The sequence below is a fragment of the Oncorhynchus tshawytscha genome, linkage group LG18 (genome assembly GCF_018296145.1).
Source record: "Oncorhynchus tshawytscha isolate Ot180627B linkage group LG18, Otsh_v2.0, whole genome shotgun sequence".
NCBI classification, from domain to species: Eukaryota; Metazoa; Chordata; class Actinopteri; order Salmoniformes; family Salmonidae; genus Oncorhynchus; species Oncorhynchus tshawytscha.
The window spans coordinates 23,284,016-23,304,797 of NC_056446.1; the positions used below are offsets into that span (position 1 = coordinate 23,284,016).

Genomic DNA, 20,782 nt, shown 5'->3' on the forward strand with positions numbered 1-20,782 from the left:
AATGGTGACTTTAAAACAGTTACAGAGTTTAATGGCTATGATAGGAGAAAAGTGAGGATGGATCAACAACATTGTAGTTACCCACAATACTAACCTAAATGACAGAGTGAAAAGAAGGAAGCCTGTACAGAATATATATTCCAAAACATGCGTCCTGTTTGCAAAAAATGTGGCAAAGAAGGGAACTTTATGTCCTGAATACAATGCGTTAAATTTGAGGCAAATCTAACACAACACATTACTGAGAATGATGGTGGTGGCTGCATCATGTTATGTGCATGATTGTCATCGGCAATGACTGGGGAGTTTCTTTTTGATAAAAAATAAATGGAATAGAGCTAAGCAAAATCCTAGAGGAAAACCTGGTTCAGTCTGCTTTCCAACAGACACTGGGAGACAAATTCACCTTTCAGCAGGACAATAACCTGGATAAATATACACTGGAGTCAGTCTGCTTTCCAACAGACACTTACCAAGACAATATTGAATGGTCCTGAGTGGCCTAGTTCCACTTTTGACTTAAATTGGCTTCAAAATCTATGGCAAGACTTGAAAATGGCTGTCTAGCAATGATCAACAACCAACTTGACAGAGCTTGAATAATGTGCAAATATTTTACAGTCCATGTGGCCAAAGCTCTTAGAGACTTACCCAGAAATCCTCCCAGCTGTAATCACTGCCAAAGGGGATTCTAAACTCATGGGTGTATATCATTTTTAATACATTTGCAAAAATGTCTAAAAACAGGTTTTCGCTTTGTCATTATGGGGTATTGTTTGTATATTTTTAATTCAGGCTGTAACACAACACAATTTGGAGTAAGTCAAGGGGTATGAATACTTTCTGAAAGCGCTGTAAGTATTCATAACGAATCCAATGAAATATTAGTAGCGGTGTTTAAAGTGAATTGGCTGAATTAACAGTGTGTTTTTGGCAGCTGTGAGTCTGGAGAATTTGCCCTGCTGGGCAACATATTTGATTACCTCCCACATGTTTCCTCTCTGCCCTCTCTTCTCCCCATCCCTCTTATTCCTTAATTCCTCTCTTCCCTTGTTATCCTTCTACCTACCATCTCTCCCTCTGTCCCTGCATTGCATTCTCACTTCCTCTCTTCTATCACTTGTTCTTTCCTTTCCATGTATTCCCCTTCCTCCCTCCTTAAATCTATCCCACATTCCCTGCTTCGTTTTTTTACTTTCATTGTTCCCTTCCTCTCTCCTCCCTCCTCTCCCCGGCCACCCAGAGAGAGCAGCGCAAGGGCCTGAGGGAGCTGAAGACCTGGCTGGATCAGCTGGAGCTAGACACAGCACGTACTCAGGAGACCAAGGGCAACCTCAGCCAGCAGTATCAGGTGATCTAGAACACACACACACACACACACATACACACACACACACACACATACACACACACACACACCGGGCATAGACACTTCCATTATCAGGCTAATCAGTGGTATTCCACTGCAGGGATCAGACTGCTGCTGCTGTATTTCCACCCTATCTGGCTTATACAGTACCAAAGCCCCAGGATACATGACATATTCAACACAGTGTGGGATTTCCTTATTTCCTCTTTCTATTATGCACATTTTGGACAGATTCCATGAATGTATGATCTGTGAAAGAGGGAAAAGTGTATGTGTTCCATGCAGTATATTTTACAGTATATTTTATAGTATATTTTACAGTGTGTGTACTGTATGTGTTCCAGGCAGTATATTTTACAGTACTTGCATTGTATGTTTGTTTGGGATATAACTAGGACCCAAAATAACCATTCCATCTGTGGACCCCCCACATACCCCTCTCTCTCTCTCTCTCTCTCTCTCTCTCTCTCTCTCTCTCTCTCTCCATCAGTCCTTTAAGAGTGTACGTGTTCAATTGGAGATGAATAGGAAGCAGGTGGAGGCAGCGGTCCTGTCCACGCAGAAGGATGGGATGTTGACCGTGGACCAGGCTCTGGTTAAACAGGCCTGGGACAGAGTGTCCAACAGGGTAAGTGTCTGGGACGGGACCTCTGTTACTGTTGTGGAGTAGAGTAGAGTAGGGTGTATGCTGGTACAGCCTAGCTCTCAAGGACACAAGCAAACATTAAGAGGGGCCTAATCAAATACCTGACCAAGTACTCAGTCAAATCTCCAGTCAACCAAACAGTAAGCTGCATCATTTGAAGGCTTTTTAGCCGAAACATTGAAATAAATCCACAACAAGGAGAGATAAGTGTGGGACTCTTTTTTTTCATTTGTACTGCAAAAGTTCCCACCAGCATTCAGACAGGCAGTCAGAGACAAGGTAACTTGACAATAGTTCATTGACTGACATTGTAACCTCCTCCCTACAGCTCCTAGGGTGGCACATGCAGCTGGACAGGGCTCTGCCCGCCCCCCTGGGTGTGGTGGGGGAGTGGCTGCACCAGGCTGAGGGGGCACTCCGACAGGAGGTCACTATTCAACAGACATCTGACGCGACATCTAACACTGTCCACATGACCCTGGAGCAACACAAGGTGGGCAATGTGAGCAAGGTGACAATGCGAGTCCATTTAATGTTACACACATCCTTATTAGGTCAGTTGTTATGTACTATGTATTGGCTGTACCGTAACACAGGGTGTAATGACTGTACTATTCTCTGCTTGTGTGTGTCTGTCTACAGGACATGCTCAAAGTTCTTGAAGGTCACCAGCAGGTCTTCCAGAGGATCCATAAAGACAGAAGTGTCAACGGAGTTCCTGTCCCCCCAGAGCAGCTGCAGGACATGGCAGAGAGGTGGGTCTTATCGTGACAACCAAATGGCCCAGGTTTCCCTGAACAAACAATTAACACCCAAACCACTCATCTCCCATCCCAACCCCATGATTTATTTACAGAACATTGACCAGATTACCAGCACTCACATCGCTGGTTTAAGCTTGTCCTTGTCCATTCTATGCTTCACCTGTTGACCATTCAGTATTTTCTCTTTTAGAATGAACTTTGTATCGACTTCGTCAAACATTCATCTGGCCAAGATGGAGTTCTGGGAGAATAAACACCACATGCAGGCGTTCCTGATGCTGGCAGAGTCCAAGCTCAAATCCTGGATCATCAAATATGGCCGACGAGAATCAGTGGAGTTAATGTTACAGAACTATGTTGTAAGTCCAACAATATACAGTATTGCTCTACTTTTAAATGTCACCACTATTTCATCTTACTTTCCCACATTAGTTTCATGTAAATAATTTTTGAATGAATCGGTATAATGTTATCTAGGTTAGAGAAAAAACATGCCCTGAATGTTATTCTAATCACCCACTGATTTTGTTTCTCCTCTCTCATTCAGTCATTTGTTGAAGGACAGCAGTTCTTTGAGCAGTACGAGACATTGTTCCAGACTCTGAAACAGTCTTCTGAGCTCTATGTCAAGGCTGATGGCACAGGTGAGTTTTTACAAGATCAAGCTTCATTTGGCAAGTTTTACCTCATTATCTCATTCCTCTACCTTTTCCTATCTACACCACCTACCTGACAAGCAACTTTCTTTGTATTTTCCCTTTTCATTTAGGTAGTATTTATTGCCAATTTTAGACCACTTAATCTTATCGGGACCCTGGGGCCTAAATCTCCATATCTAGCCCACCACCATTTCCAGTACTGAATATTTTACCGATATATCACCTCTGATCAATTTCCCAAGAATGGCTCAATAGCCAATCACCCACTATCGTCCAGCATCTTCTATCCTCCCTGTCTTTCATTTTGGTTTGTCCTCTCCAGGCTAAAGTCTAAATGAGGTTTCTCCACTCTCAGCTCTCAGTGGGGAATTCGACCCCATTAGCCGAGCTGCTCTACTTTTGCTGTCTCTGGGCACTAACATGCTACGGTAGCTAGCTTGTTGATTTCATTCAGTTCCAGCCCTGCAGGCTTTATATTAGGGTATGCAGGGGAGAAGAACTGAGGTGTATCTGACAATCTGAAACGTGATTGGTTGACCTCCGAAAAATGAGGCTCCCCATGAGTGAGTCCAGCCCCAGCTGGTGGTGGGTTTGCTGTGATTTGATAGGTCAGGTTCAGGCTCATCTCCTGGTTATTTCTGAAGGATAGCCCTCAAATGATTGCAGAACGGGTACAGTATGTTTTCTGCCATTTGGAATGATTGCAGAACGGGTACAGTATGTTTTCTGCCATTTGGAATGATTGCAGAACGGGTACAGTATGTTTTCTGCCATTTGGAATGATTGCAGAACGGGTACAGTATGTTTTCTGCCATTTGGAATGATTGCAGAACGGGTACAGTATGTTTTCTGCCATTTGGAATGATTGCAGAACGGGTACAGTATGTTTTCTGCCATTTGGAATGATTGCAGAACGGGTACACCTTTGTTTTCTGCCATTTGGAATGATTGCAGAACGGGTACAGTATGTTTTCTGCCATTTGGAATGATTGCAGAACGGGTACAGTATGTTTTCTGCCATTTGGAATGATTGCAGAACGGGTACAGTATGTTTTCTGCCATTTGGAATGATTGCACTAGCTTGATGTGCAGATGTAATTGGGTTTCCTCTTTGGACTCATTTGTCAGTTCTAAAGAACACACCAGCATTCTGTAGTCTTGATGTGCATATGAATGTACTGCGTGGATTCCTTTTTCCTCTGATTATTGATATTCTATATTTATAACCACTGTTTTCATTCAAATAGGTTTGCCAAGAGACCTTGTGCGTGCGTGTGTGTGCGTGTGTGTGCGTGTGTGTGTGTGTGTGTGTGCGTGTGTGTGCGTGTCTGTGTATTTATCCCATGTCTCTATGTCTCCTCTCCCAGTGGATGAAGGCGAGGCGGGGGTTAGGAGGTTCATGCGGGAGGTGTTGACCCAGTGGAGGAGTCTGTCTGTGGAGGTGCGCAGTGTAAGGAGCATGCTGGATGAGGTGCTCTCTAACTGGGAGAGGTACAGCTGCACTGTGGCCTCTCTACAGGCCTGGCTTGAGGATGCAGAGGGAGCACTCAGCCAGCCTGAAAACATCAAACGGGTATGTCTTACTGTAGACGCCCTCACTTGATCCCCATTCACCTGCTTATAAACATTGTAGATTGATGTAGGCCTAGCATGTCACCAATGAAACAACCATACCTTAACTTCTGCTTTTCTGAAAATGGACCTGAGAAAACGGGTGAAAGCTCTTTTGGAGGGGGTCTTTGACCTTAACATCTTCTGATATATCCATTTCTGACACCCTAATTTCAAAAATATTTATTTGATTTCAACATCCAAATCATCTTCCAACCAACCGTCAAGATTCCCTCCAACTTCCCCATGTCACTGAGGACGTCCCAGCTGTCAGGTCACCATGGATACCCCAGCTGCCAGATTACTGTATAACCCTAATAACTAAACCACTGGAGACAAGACAGATAATTACCCCAACCACTCAATGAATACCCAATGTCATTAATGTCATTACTCTCTCTGTCCTTCAATCTTTTTACATTCCTCCTCCCATCTCTCTCTCTCTCCCCTCTCTCTCTCTCTCTCTCTCTCTCTCTCTCTCTCTCTCTCCCTGTCTCTCTCTTCTCTCTCAGGAGTTCTTCCGCAACCTTTCTCAGTGGATGGATCAGCACTCTGTGATGAACGACGCAGGGAACTTCTTGATTGAGACATGTGACGAGACTGTGTCACGTGACCTGAAACAGCAGCTTCTCCTGCTCAACGGGAGGTGGAGGGACCTGTTCGTCAAAGTCAAACAGGTAACTGAGCTATCACACACCTGATCATGGAGACAAACTGATCACACTATTAGACCTGTTGGTCATAAGCTATGGGACACACAGGTAGGTAGTGGCACATTAAGACCCATCAGAGATGCAGATAAATGAGCATACCTGCCCTATGGCCATTGATGCAGGTAACTGAACACACTTGACAAAGACACACTGGTTACAGCCACAGCAGTACACATTAAGTCTCAAACCAACACACTGTGCCCCCTGTCTCTGCAGTACGCCCGTGAAGACGAGCTGGACAAGTGTAGGAGGGACCACATGAGGGCCATCTCTGCCCTGAGGGAGCTGCTAGACGGTGCAGAGTTGAAGCTCAACGCCCCTGTACAGGTCTCCTTCCTCAACATCAGGTCTTTCCTACAGGATGTGGAGGTAGGTCATGAGTAGGCTGTGTAATATGCACATACAAACTGCATTGTCATGTTGTCTAAGCAGTTTTTATGAAGTAGCATGCAAACCTATATTTTATTCAGTGTTCAGAATGCTGTTTGCTTCTGTAAACATAGTGTGCTAGATAGCCTTCCAGCTTTCTCTATAAGCCACAGAGTAGATCCAGTCAATATTCCACAAACATTGCTACGGCAGCTATGATTGAATCTAGCCCTTGTAAACACACGACTAAGATGAGATTTCTCCTTCTTTACTTTCACATCTCCCACTCAGAACACCAAGAAAAAGGTTGTTGCCATGGAGACTCAGTACAAGTTGGCTGCCTGCAGTGCCCAGCTTCTGTCCAAGGATGCCCCGCAGGAGGAGGGGGCCAAGGCCATGGCTACTATGACAACGTTCAAAGGTCAACTCAGTAAGGTTGGTGTCACCAGAGGGTAAAAAGTACGTTTTATTAATCCTTTCCTGCCTCAAATCGTCCATTTGCCAGTGTCAGCTACTGCAATGTACTGGGGTGACTTTCCCAAAAGCTTCTTATTCTAATATTGATACTCTTTTGTTCATCACCTACAAACAATGGACTAAAATGATCTTAATGCCGCATTTCCATAGAAGATTTACTCCAGTGTTTTAGCCAAACGGCTCAGACTTTTCTGTTCAATGCTACAAAAGTTTCTTCATTGTACTGGATCTCTCTAGGAATGAATTACCTACCTCTCTCTGATCCCTCTCTGCATTCTAATTATGGACACTATTGATTCTCATGGAGCCTTTTCCCCTTGTCTCTGTCCCAAGGTGAGGGAGAGGTGCCCTTCTCTGGTGAGGGAGTGCCATGGACTGCTCCCCCTGCTGGAGGAAATGGAGAAGCACATCACAGGCTTCTACCAGGCTCTGGAGAGGGCCATCCGGATCACTGCAGCAGGCAGAGACCCAAAGCCACAGGCCCAGGTCCAGGGACAACACAAACACAAGTGGCAGGTGAGCTAGGGGACTAGGGTGTGTATGTGTGTATGTGTCTTTGTGTGTGTGTCCTTTTCTGTGTGTGTATGGTTGTGTATAAATAAAAGTGAGTCTGTATATCCCACTCTGGATGAGTTTATATATCTACTGTACTCCCTCTGCTTCCCCAGGACCTCCTGAGCCAGCAGCAGAGCTGTAAGATGTGTTTATCTGTGATTGAGAGGAACCTCCACTCCCTGCAGAGGATGCTCTCCTCCAGCAAGGCCCTGAGGAACTTCGACCAGACCCTCCTGCAGAAGAGAGTGGCCGAGATTCAGACCTCTGCACAAGTTAGCATTACTGTACTCAGGTGTCATATAGGAACTACACATAGGAACTACATTACCAATGACATTGCGTAATGTTGGCTGTGCCTAACAATATTTGTGCCATGTTTGTGTTGCTGCCATGTTGTGTTGCTGCCATGTTGTGTTGCTGCTGCTGTCATGTTGCTGCCATGTTTTTGTCATGTTGTGTTGCTGCCATGTTGTTTTGTCATGTTGTGTTGCTGTCATGTTGTGTTATTGTCATGTTGTGTTATTGTCATGTTGTATGGCTGCCATGTTGTGTTGTCATGTTGTGTTGCTGTCATGTTGTGTTGTTGTTATGTTGTGTTGCTGTCATGTTGTGTTGCTGCCATGTTGTGTTGCTGCCATGTTGTGTTGCTGCCATGTTGTGTTGTTGTTATGTTGTGTTGCTGTCATGTTGTGTTATTGTCATGTTGTGTTATTGTCATGTTGTGTTGCTGCTATGTTGTGTTGCTGCCATGTTGTGTTATTGTCATGTTGTGTTGTTACTATATTGTGTTGTCATGTTGTGTTGCTGTTATGTTGTGTTATTGTCATGTTGTGTTGCTGCCATGTTGTGTGGTCATGTTGTATGGCTGCCATGTTGTGTGGTCATGTTGTGTTGCTACTATGTTGTGTTGTCATGTTGTGTTGCTGTCATGTTGTGTTGTCATGTTGTGTTGCTGCTATGTTGTGTTGGTGCCATGTTGTGTTGTCATGTTGTGTTGCTGTCATGTTGTGTTATTGTCATGTTGTGTTGCTGCCATGTTGTGTTGCTTTCATGTTGTGTTATTGTCATGTTATGTTGTTACTATATTGTGTTGTCATGTTGTGTTGTTGTTATGTTGTGTTGCTGTCATTTTGTGTTGCAACCATGTTGTGTTGTTGTCTTATAGGTCTCTCTCTATGTAATTGTTTCGGTGTCTCTTTTGTCATGGTGTGTGTTTTGTCCTACTTTTACATTTTTTATCCCAGCCCCAGTCCCTACAGGAGGCCTCTTGCCAGGCCACCATTGTAATTAAGTATTTGTTCTTAATTGATTAAAAGTTGGGTTTTTTAAATTAAAAAAAACATCAGAGCAGAGATTAGCATTTCCAGACCAGGAAAATTGGGGTACAAGATTGTTTCGCACAAGATTTCCGACTCGGGTGCTCACATTAACAATTTTGAAAACTGAAAATATTGACTTGATCAAAGATGATTGTCAGTTAGAGGTCACATACAACTACAGTAACTACATTACCCATGCAGCATCACTACATCTTTACCACCCTTTGTGCTCTTCCCTCCAAGGGTCTGTTGAAGGAGGTGGGGGAGTGGAGGAGGCAGGAGGAGGCCAACAGCACCATGAGGAGGAGGTTTGAGGAGTCTCGTCAGGAGCTGGAGAGAGTGCTGAAGGTGGCAACCACATGCCTGAGAGAGGGGGGAAACGCAGAGGAGCTGCTGAGAAAACAAAGCGTAAGACTTGAGGAAAAACACCAGTCAACCTTACTCAGTTTAGATGAGTGGGAGGAATCCCTTTTAGAGATTCATTTGAGACTATTTGAGACTATCAAGACTATTTGAAATGATTGAGAAAATACAATAATAAAATGAAGTCATTTTTTGCTCTCCCTCTGACTTTTTCTGTTAATTCCGTTCAGGAGTTCTTTGGGCAGCTAGACCAGCGGGTCCTGAGTGTGTTCTTAAAGGCCTGTGATGATCTGACAGACATCCTGCCTGAGGAGGAGCAGAAGGCGCTGCAGGACACTGTCAGGACGCTGCACAAACAGTGGAAGGTCAGACAGCAAAGTTTGATCACTTTCATACATACAATAGTAGTAATGGCAGTCTTCATGAAAGGCATAAAGTGCTACATAATATTACATGGGGGTACAATAGCAGCCATCTTGTAGAGCATCTTCCTGGACTGATGTTCCTTTATCCTTGTGTAAGTCCTTGTCTCTCTGTATGCTCTGAAAAACAATGTCCATTTAGTCTCTCTGTGTCCCTGTGCTTCTGCAGGACATCCAGATGGAGGCGCCGTTTCACCTGCAGCGTCTGAAGGTGGAGGCAGAGCGAGGACGGGCAGGGGCCGTCCTACAGGAGTGCAGGGCGGAGCTGGCCAGAGAGATCCAAGCACTGACCACCACAGGCAGCGAGACAGTCATCAGAGAACACAGGGTGAGAGAAGGAGGGAGAGAGAGTGAGGGAGGTATTGAAGGAAGGCGGGAGAGAGGGGCAGGAATGAGTTCACCCTAACTAACCACACCATTATGTGTCTATCCTTAGGCCTTCTTCAGGGAGAAAGCACCTCTCAGTGTGTGTGAGAAGAGCATAGGCAACATGGAGGAGCTCTGTCAGACACTCCCTGACAACGACTCGGCTAGACAAACCCTGGACTCCACCAGGAGGGCCCTGGCAGACGTCAAAGGTCAGATAGAGGCCACCCACCTGAAGCTGCAGCAGCACTCCCAGTGGAGGGAGTGGAATGACAGGTGAGAGGGGACAGAGTTAGACGTTTCTCTGAGAAATCTGTCCAAAGTAACGAGGGTTTCTCCAATCTCAAAAATATATATATTTTTAATTATGCTGATGTGAAGTACCTTACTTGTAAATAAATAATGTGATAATGTAGGGAAACAAATCCCCCTTGATCCAGGTTCTCAGAGCTCTCTGATTGGCTGTTGTCTCAGAGAAGCCAGGTGAGGCTCCTGAGGGAGAGAGCCAGAGATCGCTCCCACCAGGAACAGGTGGATACTACTGTCCAGGTGAGCAAGATGTGCTATATCCCAGAATTACCACAGAGGTTATAGATAAGAATGCAATGAATTCCATTTCCCCATTGATACAGAACCTCTCCATCTTTACTACTACCTCTTCCCATACCTCTCAATCTCTCCCACTCTATCCCCTTTTCATATCTCCGTGTCTACCCATTCCTCTCTCCTTCTACCCTTCACCCTTCATCCCATACCTCTCCCTCTCTACTCCTCAATCTCCCCTCCCTTTCTACCCCTCATCCTCCAACCCCCCCTCCCATAGGAGCTCCAGAGGGCAGCCGAGGGGCAGGAGGAGAGCCTGTCCTGGCTGAATAGTCGTCTGGCTGTACTGACAGAGGTCAGTCCTGAGGTGGAGGCTATTAGACAGAGGGCTGCCCTGGCCAAACTCTCCTCTGACCTCACCGCCCTCCTCTCCTCTCTCTTGGAGGTAAAACCATCTTATTTTTTTAGTTATGGCGATACAATTGTCCTCTTGTCATGAAGGTCAGAATTGAGAGACTGATCTTTGTAACTTCCTTGCCTATCTATAAAGTGAACTGGTGATCCCTACTCTATTATAATGTTATTATGCTGGTCTAGTCTGTGTTATATACCAGTATACAGTATGTTTTAAGGACATGCCTCTCTCTCCTCCTCTCTCCGCTCACTTCGTCTCAGTGGGGTCAGGAGGGGTCTGTGAGGGTCCACAGTGAGGAGCTGAGGGAGGATGTGCGTTGTGCTCTGGAGGAGGTTCTCAGGGCTCGGAGGGAGGCTCAGGAGCAGACCAGCAGGATCCTGGAGGCAGAGAACCCAGAGGAGGCCAGGCAGCTGCTCCTCATACACCAGGTAGGGGCTGAGGGAGAGGTGGGCTGAGGGAGGGGTGGGCTGTGGGAGGGGTGGTAATTAAAAATTTAAAAAACACATTCCTACTGTGTAACTATAATGTCTCATAAAGCCATTGTGTGTGTTTGAGATCGACTACATTGCATTGCAGTCGGACTGCACAATCAGAATCACTGATATACAAATCACCTTGCATCCCAAAACACTACTTAGAAGATTAGCGATTCTGTGCTTCTCCTTGCTCAAACTGATCCTCTTTAACACGTTGATTTTCTCTCTGACTTCCATTTTTTGTCTCTCTGTGTCTGTCTCCCTGTCTTTGTCTCTCTGTGTCTGTCTCCCTGTCTTTGTCTCTCTGTGTCTGTCTCCCTGTCTTTGTCTCTCTGTGTCTGTCTCCCTGTCTTTGTCTCTCTGTGTCTGTCTCCCTGTCTTTGTCTCTCTGTGCATCAACAGCAGCACCTGAAGCGTCTGCAGACCAACAGGAAGAAGGCAGAGCTACTAGTCGCTCACTGTCGCCAGCTGCAGAAGGCGGAGGGGCTTAGTAGCTCACTACGGGAACTAGAGGGTGCTTTCAGAGAGGTGGACCGCAAAGTAGGGGCCCAGGAGCACAATCTGCAGGTACAAGTCTCTGGATGAACTACACTGTATTCACACACGTGGCTGTGTTGAAATGCATGTCTTCCCATTGATCTTTCAGCACATGTACCTTCCCTGATCAATGATTGGTCTTTGTCCTATGTTAACTTGCCATTGATCTGTGTGCTGTGTTTTTGGCTTACACGTTTTCTTCATATCCTCGGGTTTCAAGTAAACATGTCCCTCTCGGCCTTGTCATTGATCAGTTTAAATCTGTGTGTCTGTGGGAATGTGTTTCTGTCCCGTTTGTGTGTGGGTGTGGCTGTCAGTGTGTTTGTGTGTGTGTGCGCACGCGCGCGTGTGTATATGTGTGCGCAGGGTTGGGGAGTAACTACAGTTACATGTCCAAAAAAAACCAACCTGTAATCAGTTACTTTACCAGCAAAAATATTGTAATCTGATTACAGATACTCTTGAAAAACTAGATGATTACTTCTTGGATAACTTTTAAATTCAGAAAGGATGTTTGCAAAAAAATACATTATGACTCCTTTCTGTTTTCTCAATGACATTCAATTAATCATTGAAAAAAGGTGCAAGTTTAAGTTTGTTCTACCAGACTGAGTCTGGCCACAAGTCAGAGACCATTGTGATGACACACCAAATGTGTTTAATGGATCCTTTTTGTCTTCTTCTAATGCCTCTAAAAGGTAAACTAATCCAAAAGTAACTTAAAGTAATTAGGTTACGTTACTGATTTGGGGTAATACAAAAGTTACTTACTGATTACAATTTTGGACAGATAACAAGTAACTGTACCAGATTACATTCAGAAAGTAACCTACTGAACCTTGTGTGTGTGTGTCCACATACTGTATGTTGTGTTTGTATTCAACGATATCTGTGTGGGATCCTCAGGCGACTCTGGGTGCATGGCAGGAGTTTGACGCAGAGAGAGAGGCAGTATGGCAGTTTGTCAGCAGTACCAGCCCTGTCTTACAGAGGGAACTCATCTTCAGCAGCCTGGACAGCCTCAGGACTGAGCTGGGGTGTACCAAGGTAAGTCTGTTAGAGATACATCCAGTGTGTGCGTCTGTGCATATATACAAATTCAAATGAATGATGATCATAAAAATTGACAATGACCACAAGCACAGTGTATATTAGTCGGTTTGCAGCTGTATGCATGATACATACAGAGCCTTCAGAAAGTATTCACACTCCTTGACTTTGTCCACATTTTGTTGTGTTACAGCCTGAATAAAAAAAATATTAAATTGAGATTTGTTGTCACTGGCCTACACACAATACTCTGGAATGTCAAAGTCGAATTATGTTTTTTGACATTTTTACAAATTCATAAAGAATTAAAAGCTGAAATGTCTTGAGTCATTATATATTCAACCTTTTTGTTATGACAAGCCTAAACAAGTTTAGAAGTAAAAATTAGCTTAACAAGTCACAAAATAACTTTTATGGACTCACTCTGTGTGTAATAATAGTGTTAACATGAACTACCTTGAATGACTACCTCATCTCTGTACCCCACATATACAATTATCTGTAAGGTCCCTCAGTCGGGCAGAGAATTTAAAACACAGATTCAATCACAAAGACCAGGGAGGTTTTTAATGCCTTGCAGAGAAGGGCACGTCTTGGTAGATGGATAAAGAAAGAAGCAGAAATTGAATATCCCTTTGAGCATGGTGAAATTTTAATTACACTTTGGATGGTGTAACAATACACCCAGTCCCTACAAAGATACAGGCGTCCTTCCTAACTCAGTTTCCGGAGAGGAAGGAAACCGCTCAGGGATTTCACCATGAAGCCAATGGTGACTTTAAAACAGTTACAGAGTGCATTGCCTCTGATAGGAGAAAACAGAGGATGGATCAACAACATTGTAGTTACTCCACAATACGAACCTAAATGACAGAGTGAAAAGGAGGAAGTCTATACATAATATACACAGAGTGAGAAGACGAAAAGACGGAAACCTGTACATAATAAAAATACTCCAAAACATGCATCTTGTTTGCACTAAGGCACTAAAGTAATACTCCAAAACATGCATCTTGTTTGCAATAAGGCACTAAAGTAAAACTCCAAAACATGCATCCTGTTTGCAATAAGGCACTAAAGTAAAACTCCAAAACATGCATCCTGTTTGCAATAAGGCACTAAAGTAATACTCTAAAACATGCATCCTGTTTGCAATAAGGCACTAAAGTAATACTCCAAAACATGCATCTTGTTTGCAACAAGGCACTAAAGTAATACTCCAAAACATGCATCTTGTTTGCAACAAGGCACTAAAGTAATACTCCAAAACATGCATCTTGTTTGCAATAAGGCACTAAAGTAATACTCCAAAACATGCATCTTGTTTGCAATAAGGCACTAAAGTAATACTCTAAAACATGCATCCTGTTTGCAATAAGGCACTAAAGTAATCTCCAAAACATGCATCTTGTTTGCAACAAGGCACTAAAGTAATACTCCAAAACATGCATCTTGTTTGCAATAAGGCACTAAAGTAATACTCCAAAACATGCATCTTGTTTGCAATAAGGCACTAAAGTAAAACTCCAAAACATGCATCCTGTTTGCAATAAGGCACTAAAGTAAAACTCCAAAACATGCATCCTGTTTGCAATAAGGCACTAAAGTAATACTCCAAAACATGCATCTTGTTTGCAACAAGGCACTAAAGTAATACTGCAAAAAAATGTGGCAGAGAAATTAACTTTTTGTCCTGAATACAAAGTGTTATGTTTGAGGCAAATCCAAAAACAAAACAATACTGAGTACCACTCTTCATATTTCCAAGCATAGTGGCGGCTGCATCATGTAATGGATACGCTTGTAATCGTTAGGGACTGGGGAGTTTTTCAGGATAAAAAATAAACCGTATCGAGATAAGCACAGGCAAAATCCTTGAGGAAAACCTGGTTCAGTCTGCTTTCCACCAGACACTGGGAGATGAATTCACCTTTAAACAGGACAATAACCTAAAACACAAGGCCAAATATACATTGGAGTTTCTTACCAAGAAGGCAGTGAATGATTCTGAGTGGCCGAGTTATAGTTTTAACTTAAATCTGCTTGGAAATCTATGGCAAGACCTGAAAATGGTTGTCTAGCACTGAGCAACAAACAATTTGACAGAGCTTGAAGAATTTTGAAAAGAATAATGGGCAAATGTTGCACAATCCAAGTGTGTAAAGCTCTTAGAGATTTACCCAGAAAGACTCAGCTGTAATCGCTGCCAAAGGTGATTCTAACATGTATTGGCTCAGGGGGTTACTCAGGGGAATACTCATCTAATGAAGTTATATTAGTGTATTATTTTTCATTAATTTTTAACAAATGCTATCATTTCCTTTCTATTTTGACATTACAAAGTATACTTGTATATATCGTTGACCAAAAAAATTACAATGAAATCCATTTTAATTCCACTTTGTAACACAACAAAATGTAGAAAAAGTAAATTGGGTGTGAACACTTTCTGAAGGCACTGTATCAATTTGTTTGCAGGGGCTCCATAAGAAGAGTGTGGAGTATGTGGTACAGACAGACTCCCTGTCGAGGAAGGCAGCAGAGATTCAGTTGGGTCCTAAGAACCAGACCCTCCTACAGCAGCAAGCCCAGCAGGCCACACAACAAGTCACACAACTGGAGGCCAGCCTCAAGAAGAAGTAAGGATGTCTCCCTCCTTTTGACTTACTTTCTAGATATATTCACATGCACAGTATTTTTTTCGGTTTCATCCTATTCAGTTGTAGCAATACTGTAGTGGAATGGTTGGGTGTGTGTGTGTGTGTGTGTGTGTGTGTGTGTGTGTGTCTGTGTTTGTGTATGTGTGTGAGCACGTGTCTGTTCCAGATTATGACTCTTCTCCTGTCCTTGTTTTGCAGTGTTGACATGCTGGAGATGGTGTGTGTTTGGTGGGAGCGTTTCATCAGGGAGTCAGAGGCCTTCTCCTGGATCTCAGAGAGGGAGCGAGAGCTGGACACTGTGGACTCCAATTCCTCCTCAGACCCCCTTGATAAACACATCAGCACAGTGGAGGTATGATGTGTGTGTGTGTGTGTATATATGTGCTTGCGTGTGTGTGTGTGGGAGAAAGGCAGTTTATTATCACAGTGTCATACTATCCTTTATACTATTCCTCCCTTCCATTCACACTCCATTACATAGAGACAAGAAGTAGTCTGTGCTTTGATCACGATCAGAGCATCACTTGGATGACTGTTTAATGAATGCCCTGCAGCAGTCTTTACCACTGTGGGTCCCAGTTTCTACACACAGGTTTCAGATAGTATGTGAACAGGGACTGTAGAGACTGATCTAATAGCCCTATTGGGATCTACTTTGACTTGTATCTCTCACTCTCTATCTGTCTCCCCCTTTCTCTCTGTCTCTCTGTCTCTCTCTCTCTCTCTCTGTCTCTCTCTCTCTCTCTCTCTCTCTCTCTCTCTTTCTCTCTCTCTCTTGCTTCTCACTTTCTTTCTTTCTCAGTTTGTTGGAGCAAGACTAGAAGAGAGGGCAGCCATCTTGTCCCACCTGGAGGCGGAGTCAGAGGCTCTGTCAGGGTTTGTGACCCCTGGGGAGGCGGGGCATATCCGGGCGCGGCTGGCTCAGATGGAGCGGTACTGGGAGGAGCTGAAGGAGAACGTAGAGCAGCTGGGGGGACAGCTCAACCAGAGCGCCACCTGCAGGCAGAGGTTTAACAACAACCTGGAACAGGTGACACAAACCTCTATGGTGACTAGAATTTCCACGGCAATCTCCCACTGACTTTAATGCATGATGCAAAAGTCCACGTTTCGTACACTTATCTCAAGTTAAGATTTGGACATTATATCTGGTTTACTGTAAATGATATATGTGTTAGTACAGTGTAGTAAGTGGTAATTTTCAATGATGTCTTCATCAGGTGAAGACAACGATGGTTGACCTCAAAGAGAAGCTGGACATCACCATCACCTGCTGTACATCCTCCTCAGAGACCTACAGAGTTCTCCAGGACCATATGGTGCAGAATGTCCCTCTTTCTCAGCATGCTGTACTACAATATAATGTGTCTACACTGTTATATCAACAAACATTATTGCATATGACATATGTGTATCATGTTATGACCGATAGGATAAGATATGGTAGTCACATTTGTTTGTGCGTACATTACATTTGTATGTTGGCAATTCTTCCAGGACGTAGTCCAGGCCTTGGAGCAGCTGAAGCCCAGGCTGCTGGCTCTGTGCTTGGGGAAAAAGAGGCTGGGTAAAGGGGATCTGCTGGAGGGAGAGGTGGCTAACCTCCAGAAGGACCAGGGAGAATACATAGAGCAGGCTGCAGAGAAACAGGCTACACTGGAGAAACTGCTGGTACTATGGCAAAAGTAAGGAGACAATGTGTTTGTGTGTGTTTGTGCATGCGTACACCTGTGTGTGTCTGTGTCTGTGCGTGTGTGCATGTGTGTATACATGTCTGTGTGTGTGCGTGCGTGTGTGTGTTTGTGTGTGTATGCATGTCTGTGTGTGTGTGTGTGTGTGTGTGTGTGTGTGTGTGTGTGTGTGTGTGTCTGTGTGTGTGTCTGTGTGTGTGTGTGTGTGTGTGTGTCTGTGTGTGTGTGTGTGTGAGTGTGTGTGTGTGTGTGTGTGTGTGTGTGTGTGTGTGTGTGTGTGTGTGTGTGTGTGTGTGTGTGTGTGTGTGTGTGTGTGTGTGTGTGTGTGTGTGTGTGTGTGTGTGTGTGTGTGTGTATACAGGAGACCTCATCTGGTACCCTGGAGGTTTTGTATTGGGGATTAGTAGTGCAGTACTGGGTGCTGTAGAGAGATAGGACTGTCCCTTTATGTCCCTGTCATTGACAGACAGCAGTAACACACAGACATGGCCTTCCCAATCATAATGGAAGGGTGTGTGTGTGTGTGTGTGTGTGTGTGTGTGTGTGTGTGTGTGTGTGTGTGTGTGTGTGTGGGTAAAATCACTAGGGAAGTCAAGCCAGTAAAAAAGCCATATTACAACCTATGTTGTGATAATTGCATTGTTTGCCCTATAACGCATTCGTTCATACGCCACCGTGATATACAATAAGGCAGAGACAACAAAAAGACAACAGTCACACAGTGGCGGAATAAATTCAACTACACATATGTCTGTTTCAGCACAAAACAGCAAATATTTCATACCAACAGTTAAATCATCTGTAGCATGGTCAAGTTAATGTTTTACACAGTTTACTAAACAACTACTGATTTAGAACCACAGAGTTACCACAAGTCAGCTCAAAGACAACAGGAGCCCTGCCTTCGCTGTTCCAGCACCATTTACACTTAAACATTTAAACATCATCAAATCAACAAGGCTATATATGCTTAGTTTAATACACTGAAAATAAACTTAGAAATGTAGTCCAATCAACGTTGCTAAATATCATGTGGCTGTCCATGGTACTAATCTTTGTGTGTGTGTGTGTGTGTGTGTGTGTGTGTGTGTGTGTGTGTGTGTGTGTGTGTGTGCACGCATGTGTGTGTGTGCGTGTGTGCGTATTTGCGTATTTGCGTGTTTGCGTGTTTGCGTGTTTGTGTGTGCACAAGTAAAAACATTTTTTGAATCTACTTGTAGACTAGTTGAACTCCAATGCCATCCTCCTCTCTTTCATGTTGTCAAAACGATCTATGGCTCTGTCATACAGTACACTTTTAGTTTTTGTTGTCATAAGCTACCTAGCTAAAATGCTTGCTAGCCTGACTTCCTCGCATTGGCAACAATGAACCAGCTAAGCTAGCTAGCTACATATTGAACTTCAATCATCTCAGGCCAGTGGCACAATATAAAAATCTATGGTTAGATCAGAACCGTGGTCATAATCATTGGCCTGTACAGAGAATTAAGTCCAAATCCCCTTCTCCATCCATGGCTTAGGAAAGGGCTGATTTAGCAAGCTAGCTACTGCAGGACATCAACACAAGCTAGCTACTGCAGGACATCAACACAAGCTAGCTACTGCAGGACATCAACACAAGCTAGCTACTGCAGGACATCAACACAAGCTAGCTACTGCAGGACATCAACACAAGCAGACCAGAAACAGACACGTTTTTCTGACAATGACGTTTTGCTTTGGATGTGATTTGATTGGTCTGAAGCAAAATCCAAACTGGCCTCCCTTGGGGGGCATTTTGCTGCGACAGGACAACCCAGTGTGTGAGTGAGTGAGTGAGTGAGTAATATTATATTATGAACTGGGAGGTGTGAATCGGGTAAGTATTCTTGCTACCAATTGTACTAGACCTTATTTCCTGTCCGGTATTTAAAAGTGTCCTCTGTCCTGTTTGTCTCAGGTATGAGAAGGAGAGTTCCAGTCTCAGGTCCTGGTTAGACAGATGTGAGTCTGTCTGCTGTCCAGACACTCAACTCCTCTCTTCAAGCAAAGCAAAGCTGATGAATGAGCTGCAAACTGTACAGGTAAAAGTGTTATCAATCCACAATCATATTTCAATAACTAAATCATAATTATTGTACATATTTAATCATATTTTATGACATTACAGGAAATGCAGAGTGATTTGCAGTCCCATGAAGCTTTTCTGCAGGGTGTGGTGAGTTTGGCGGCGTGTCTCTACCCTACAGCACCAGAGGGGCGGGTCAGAGAACTCACTGATGACATTACACAGCTGGAGGAGAGAAGCACCTCAATGAAAAACAGTATAACACAAAGGCAAGGACGTGTGTTGTGTTCCACCTGACATAACATACCTACAGTAAATATACAGATGACCAAAGTAGGATTTCCATCAAGGCCATAATCCAGGAGTTTACCCCTTGGCACACACACCCTTACACCTCTCTCCTCTGCAGGCTGCAGCAGCTGCAGACACACCTGGCTCAGGTGGAGCTCTTTGACGAGGCCCTGCTGACCCTCACCCAGTGGAGCGAGAACTTCCTGTCTGTACTCAGAACGACTTCCCAGGTCAACATAGCTGACCTGCAGGCTGCTGTCACCCAGGTCAAGGTGAGTTAGACTACGTTTGTTGCCTGAATTGTGTCTTAATTGTGCTATAAACACACCAAGTATCCCTTTGAGATGACAAGGATCGATCCTGTAGAATAGATAATGAATTTGTACGTGAATGTTGATGTTGAAATTTTTAGGCTAAACTCTTCACTGCCTTTCCCAGGAGCATGAGGAGTCCCTCCAGGGGCAGACAGCCCTGAGAGAGACCCTGCAGCAGAGAGAGTCCTCCCTCCTCTCCTTCTCCTCCCCAGAGGCCCAGCAGCAGCTCCAGGGCCAGAGGGAGGACTGCCTGCAGCCCCTCAGCGAAGCCCAACACCTGCTCCTTCTCCGTGGAGAGAGCCTGGCTGAGCTGGGGGTCTTCCTCCAGAGCCATGGAGCTGCAGCCGGGGAGGTCAGGGGCCTCCGGGAGGCTGTGGAGGGCAGGGGGAGCTGGGACCGTTCGAAGGCTGAGGAGCTGCACCACGGGCTGGGAGAGGTGGCCGGGGATGTGGCTCGTCTGGAGGCCCAGGCAGTGGGGTTGGATGGGAGGCTCAGCAAGGCCCACCTCCACCTGAGTGGTGCGGAGTGGAAAGGCTCCAGGGAGGGGGGTCTGGGTCAAGGTCCCGGCCAGGGGAGGACGTCGTGCAGGGGCCAGGCTGTGGCCCTCATGGTGGCCCTGGAGGGGGTGCAGCGAGGCCTGGGGTGGAGGCAGAGCCAGGCGGAGGCCCTGGGGGCACTGTGGACCTCCTTCAGGAAGAGGAGGGAGGAGGTGATGAGGAGTCTGAGGGAGCTAGAGGAGAGGGCCAGACAGGAGGGGGCCAGAGAGAGCAGCGTACAAGCCTTTCAGAACAGGTACAACTAATATCTCTCATAATATAGACACTGCCAGGGGAAGAATACAACCAAAATACATTTGTTTACATCTCATTTTATGGTTTATATACTCTATGATGAATATATTGAGTTAAATCCCCACTGTCCCCCGTCTGTTCTCCCCAGTCTGCGATTCTTTGTCCAGTTGGAGGATGAGCTTCAGTCTCTGCAGCATTCCCAGCAGTGGCTGAGGGAGAGGGGAAGCCAGCTGGCCCAGAGAGACAGTGAGCTGGCTGGGGAGGCACTCAGGGAGGTGGGCCTGGTGGAAACAGCCTGGGAGAACGTCAGGAAGATCATCACTGATGGGTGAGG

At 44.8% G+C, this 20,782-nt stretch overlaps 3 protein-coding genes across 7 annotated transcripts in view; all 3 read left to right on the top strand.

The window, feature by feature from the left end:
• Window positions 1-11,046, top strand: part of LOC112217375 (nesprin-1-like) — a 28,838-nt gene extending 17,792 nt beyond the window's left edge. The window contains exons 10-28 of the mRNA XM_042300507.1: window positions 1,246-1,351; window positions 1,860-1,997; window positions 2,344-2,508; window positions 2,658-2,770; window positions 2,970-3,138; window positions 3,327-3,423; window positions 4,806-5,011; window positions 5,562-5,726; window positions 5,979-6,131; window positions 6,423-6,566; window positions 6,942-7,124; window positions 7,277-7,435; window positions 8,726-8,890; window positions 9,076-9,210; window positions 9,437-9,595; window positions 9,704-9,909; window positions 10,074-10,182; window positions 10,457-10,621; window positions 10,852-11,046. Of these exons, the coding sequence (XP_042156441.1) occupies window positions 1,246-1,351; window positions 1,860-1,997; window positions 2,344-2,508; window positions 2,658-2,770; window positions 2,970-3,138; window positions 3,327-3,423; window positions 4,806-5,011; window positions 5,562-5,726; window positions 5,979-6,131; window positions 6,423-6,566; window positions 6,942-7,124; window positions 7,277-7,435; window positions 8,726-8,890; window positions 9,076-9,210; window positions 9,437-9,595; window positions 9,704-9,909; window positions 10,074-10,182; window positions 10,457-10,621; window positions 10,852-11,046 (2,932 nt within the window). The remainder of the gene's footprint in view (window positions 1-1,245; window positions 1,352-1,859; window positions 1,998-2,343; window positions 2,509-2,657; window positions 2,771-2,969; window positions 3,139-3,326; window positions 3,424-4,805; window positions 5,012-5,561; window positions 5,727-5,978; window positions 6,132-6,422; window positions 6,567-6,941; window positions 7,125-7,276; window positions 7,436-8,725; window positions 8,891-9,075; window positions 9,211-9,436; window positions 9,596-9,703; window positions 9,910-10,073; window positions 10,183-10,456; window positions 10,622-10,851) is intronic.
• A 3,399-nt stretch (window positions 11,047-14,445) lies between these two features.
• On the top strand, window positions 14,446-19,624 carry LOC121839924 (nesprin-1-like). Its single transcript, XM_042300508.1, has 9 exons — window positions 14,446-14,457; window positions 15,133-15,293; window positions 15,513-15,666; window positions 16,117-16,344; window positions 16,535-16,633; window positions 16,812-16,999; window positions 18,945-19,068; window positions 19,155-19,321; window positions 19,462-19,624. The coding sequence occupies exons 1-9, from the start codon at window positions 14,446-14,448 to the stop codon at window positions 19,622-19,624; spliced, it is 1,296 nt and encodes a 431-aa protein (XP_042156442.1).
• Window positions 19,474-20,782, top strand: part of syne1a (spectrin repeat containing, nuclear envelope 1a) — a 132,844-nt gene continuing 131,535 nt past the window's right edge. For all 5 annotated transcript variants that reach the window (XM_042300843.1, XM_042300844.1, XM_042300845.1 and 2 more), the window contains exons 1-3: window positions 19,474-19,615; window positions 19,782-20,449; window positions 20,597-20,776. In XM_042300843.1, the coding sequence (XP_042156777.1) occupies window positions 20,265-20,449; window positions 20,597-20,776 (365 nt within the window). In that variant the 5' untranslated portion in view covers window positions 19,474-19,615; window positions 19,782-20,264. The remainder of the gene's footprint in view (window positions 19,616-19,781; window positions 20,450-20,596; window positions 20,777-20,782) is intronic.

Bases quoted from the DNA above. Each gene is read 5' to 3' on its own strand.
- LOC121839924 (XM_042300508.1), top strand. The intron at 15,667-16,116 runs GTATGATGTGTG...TTTCTTTCTCAG, and splicing joins AACACATCAGCACAGTGGAG to TTTGTTGGAGCAAGACTAGA. The intron at 17,000-18,944 runs GTAAGGAGACAA...TGTTTGTCTCAG, and splicing joins CTGCTGGTACTATGGCAAAA to GTATGAGAAGGAGAGTTCCA.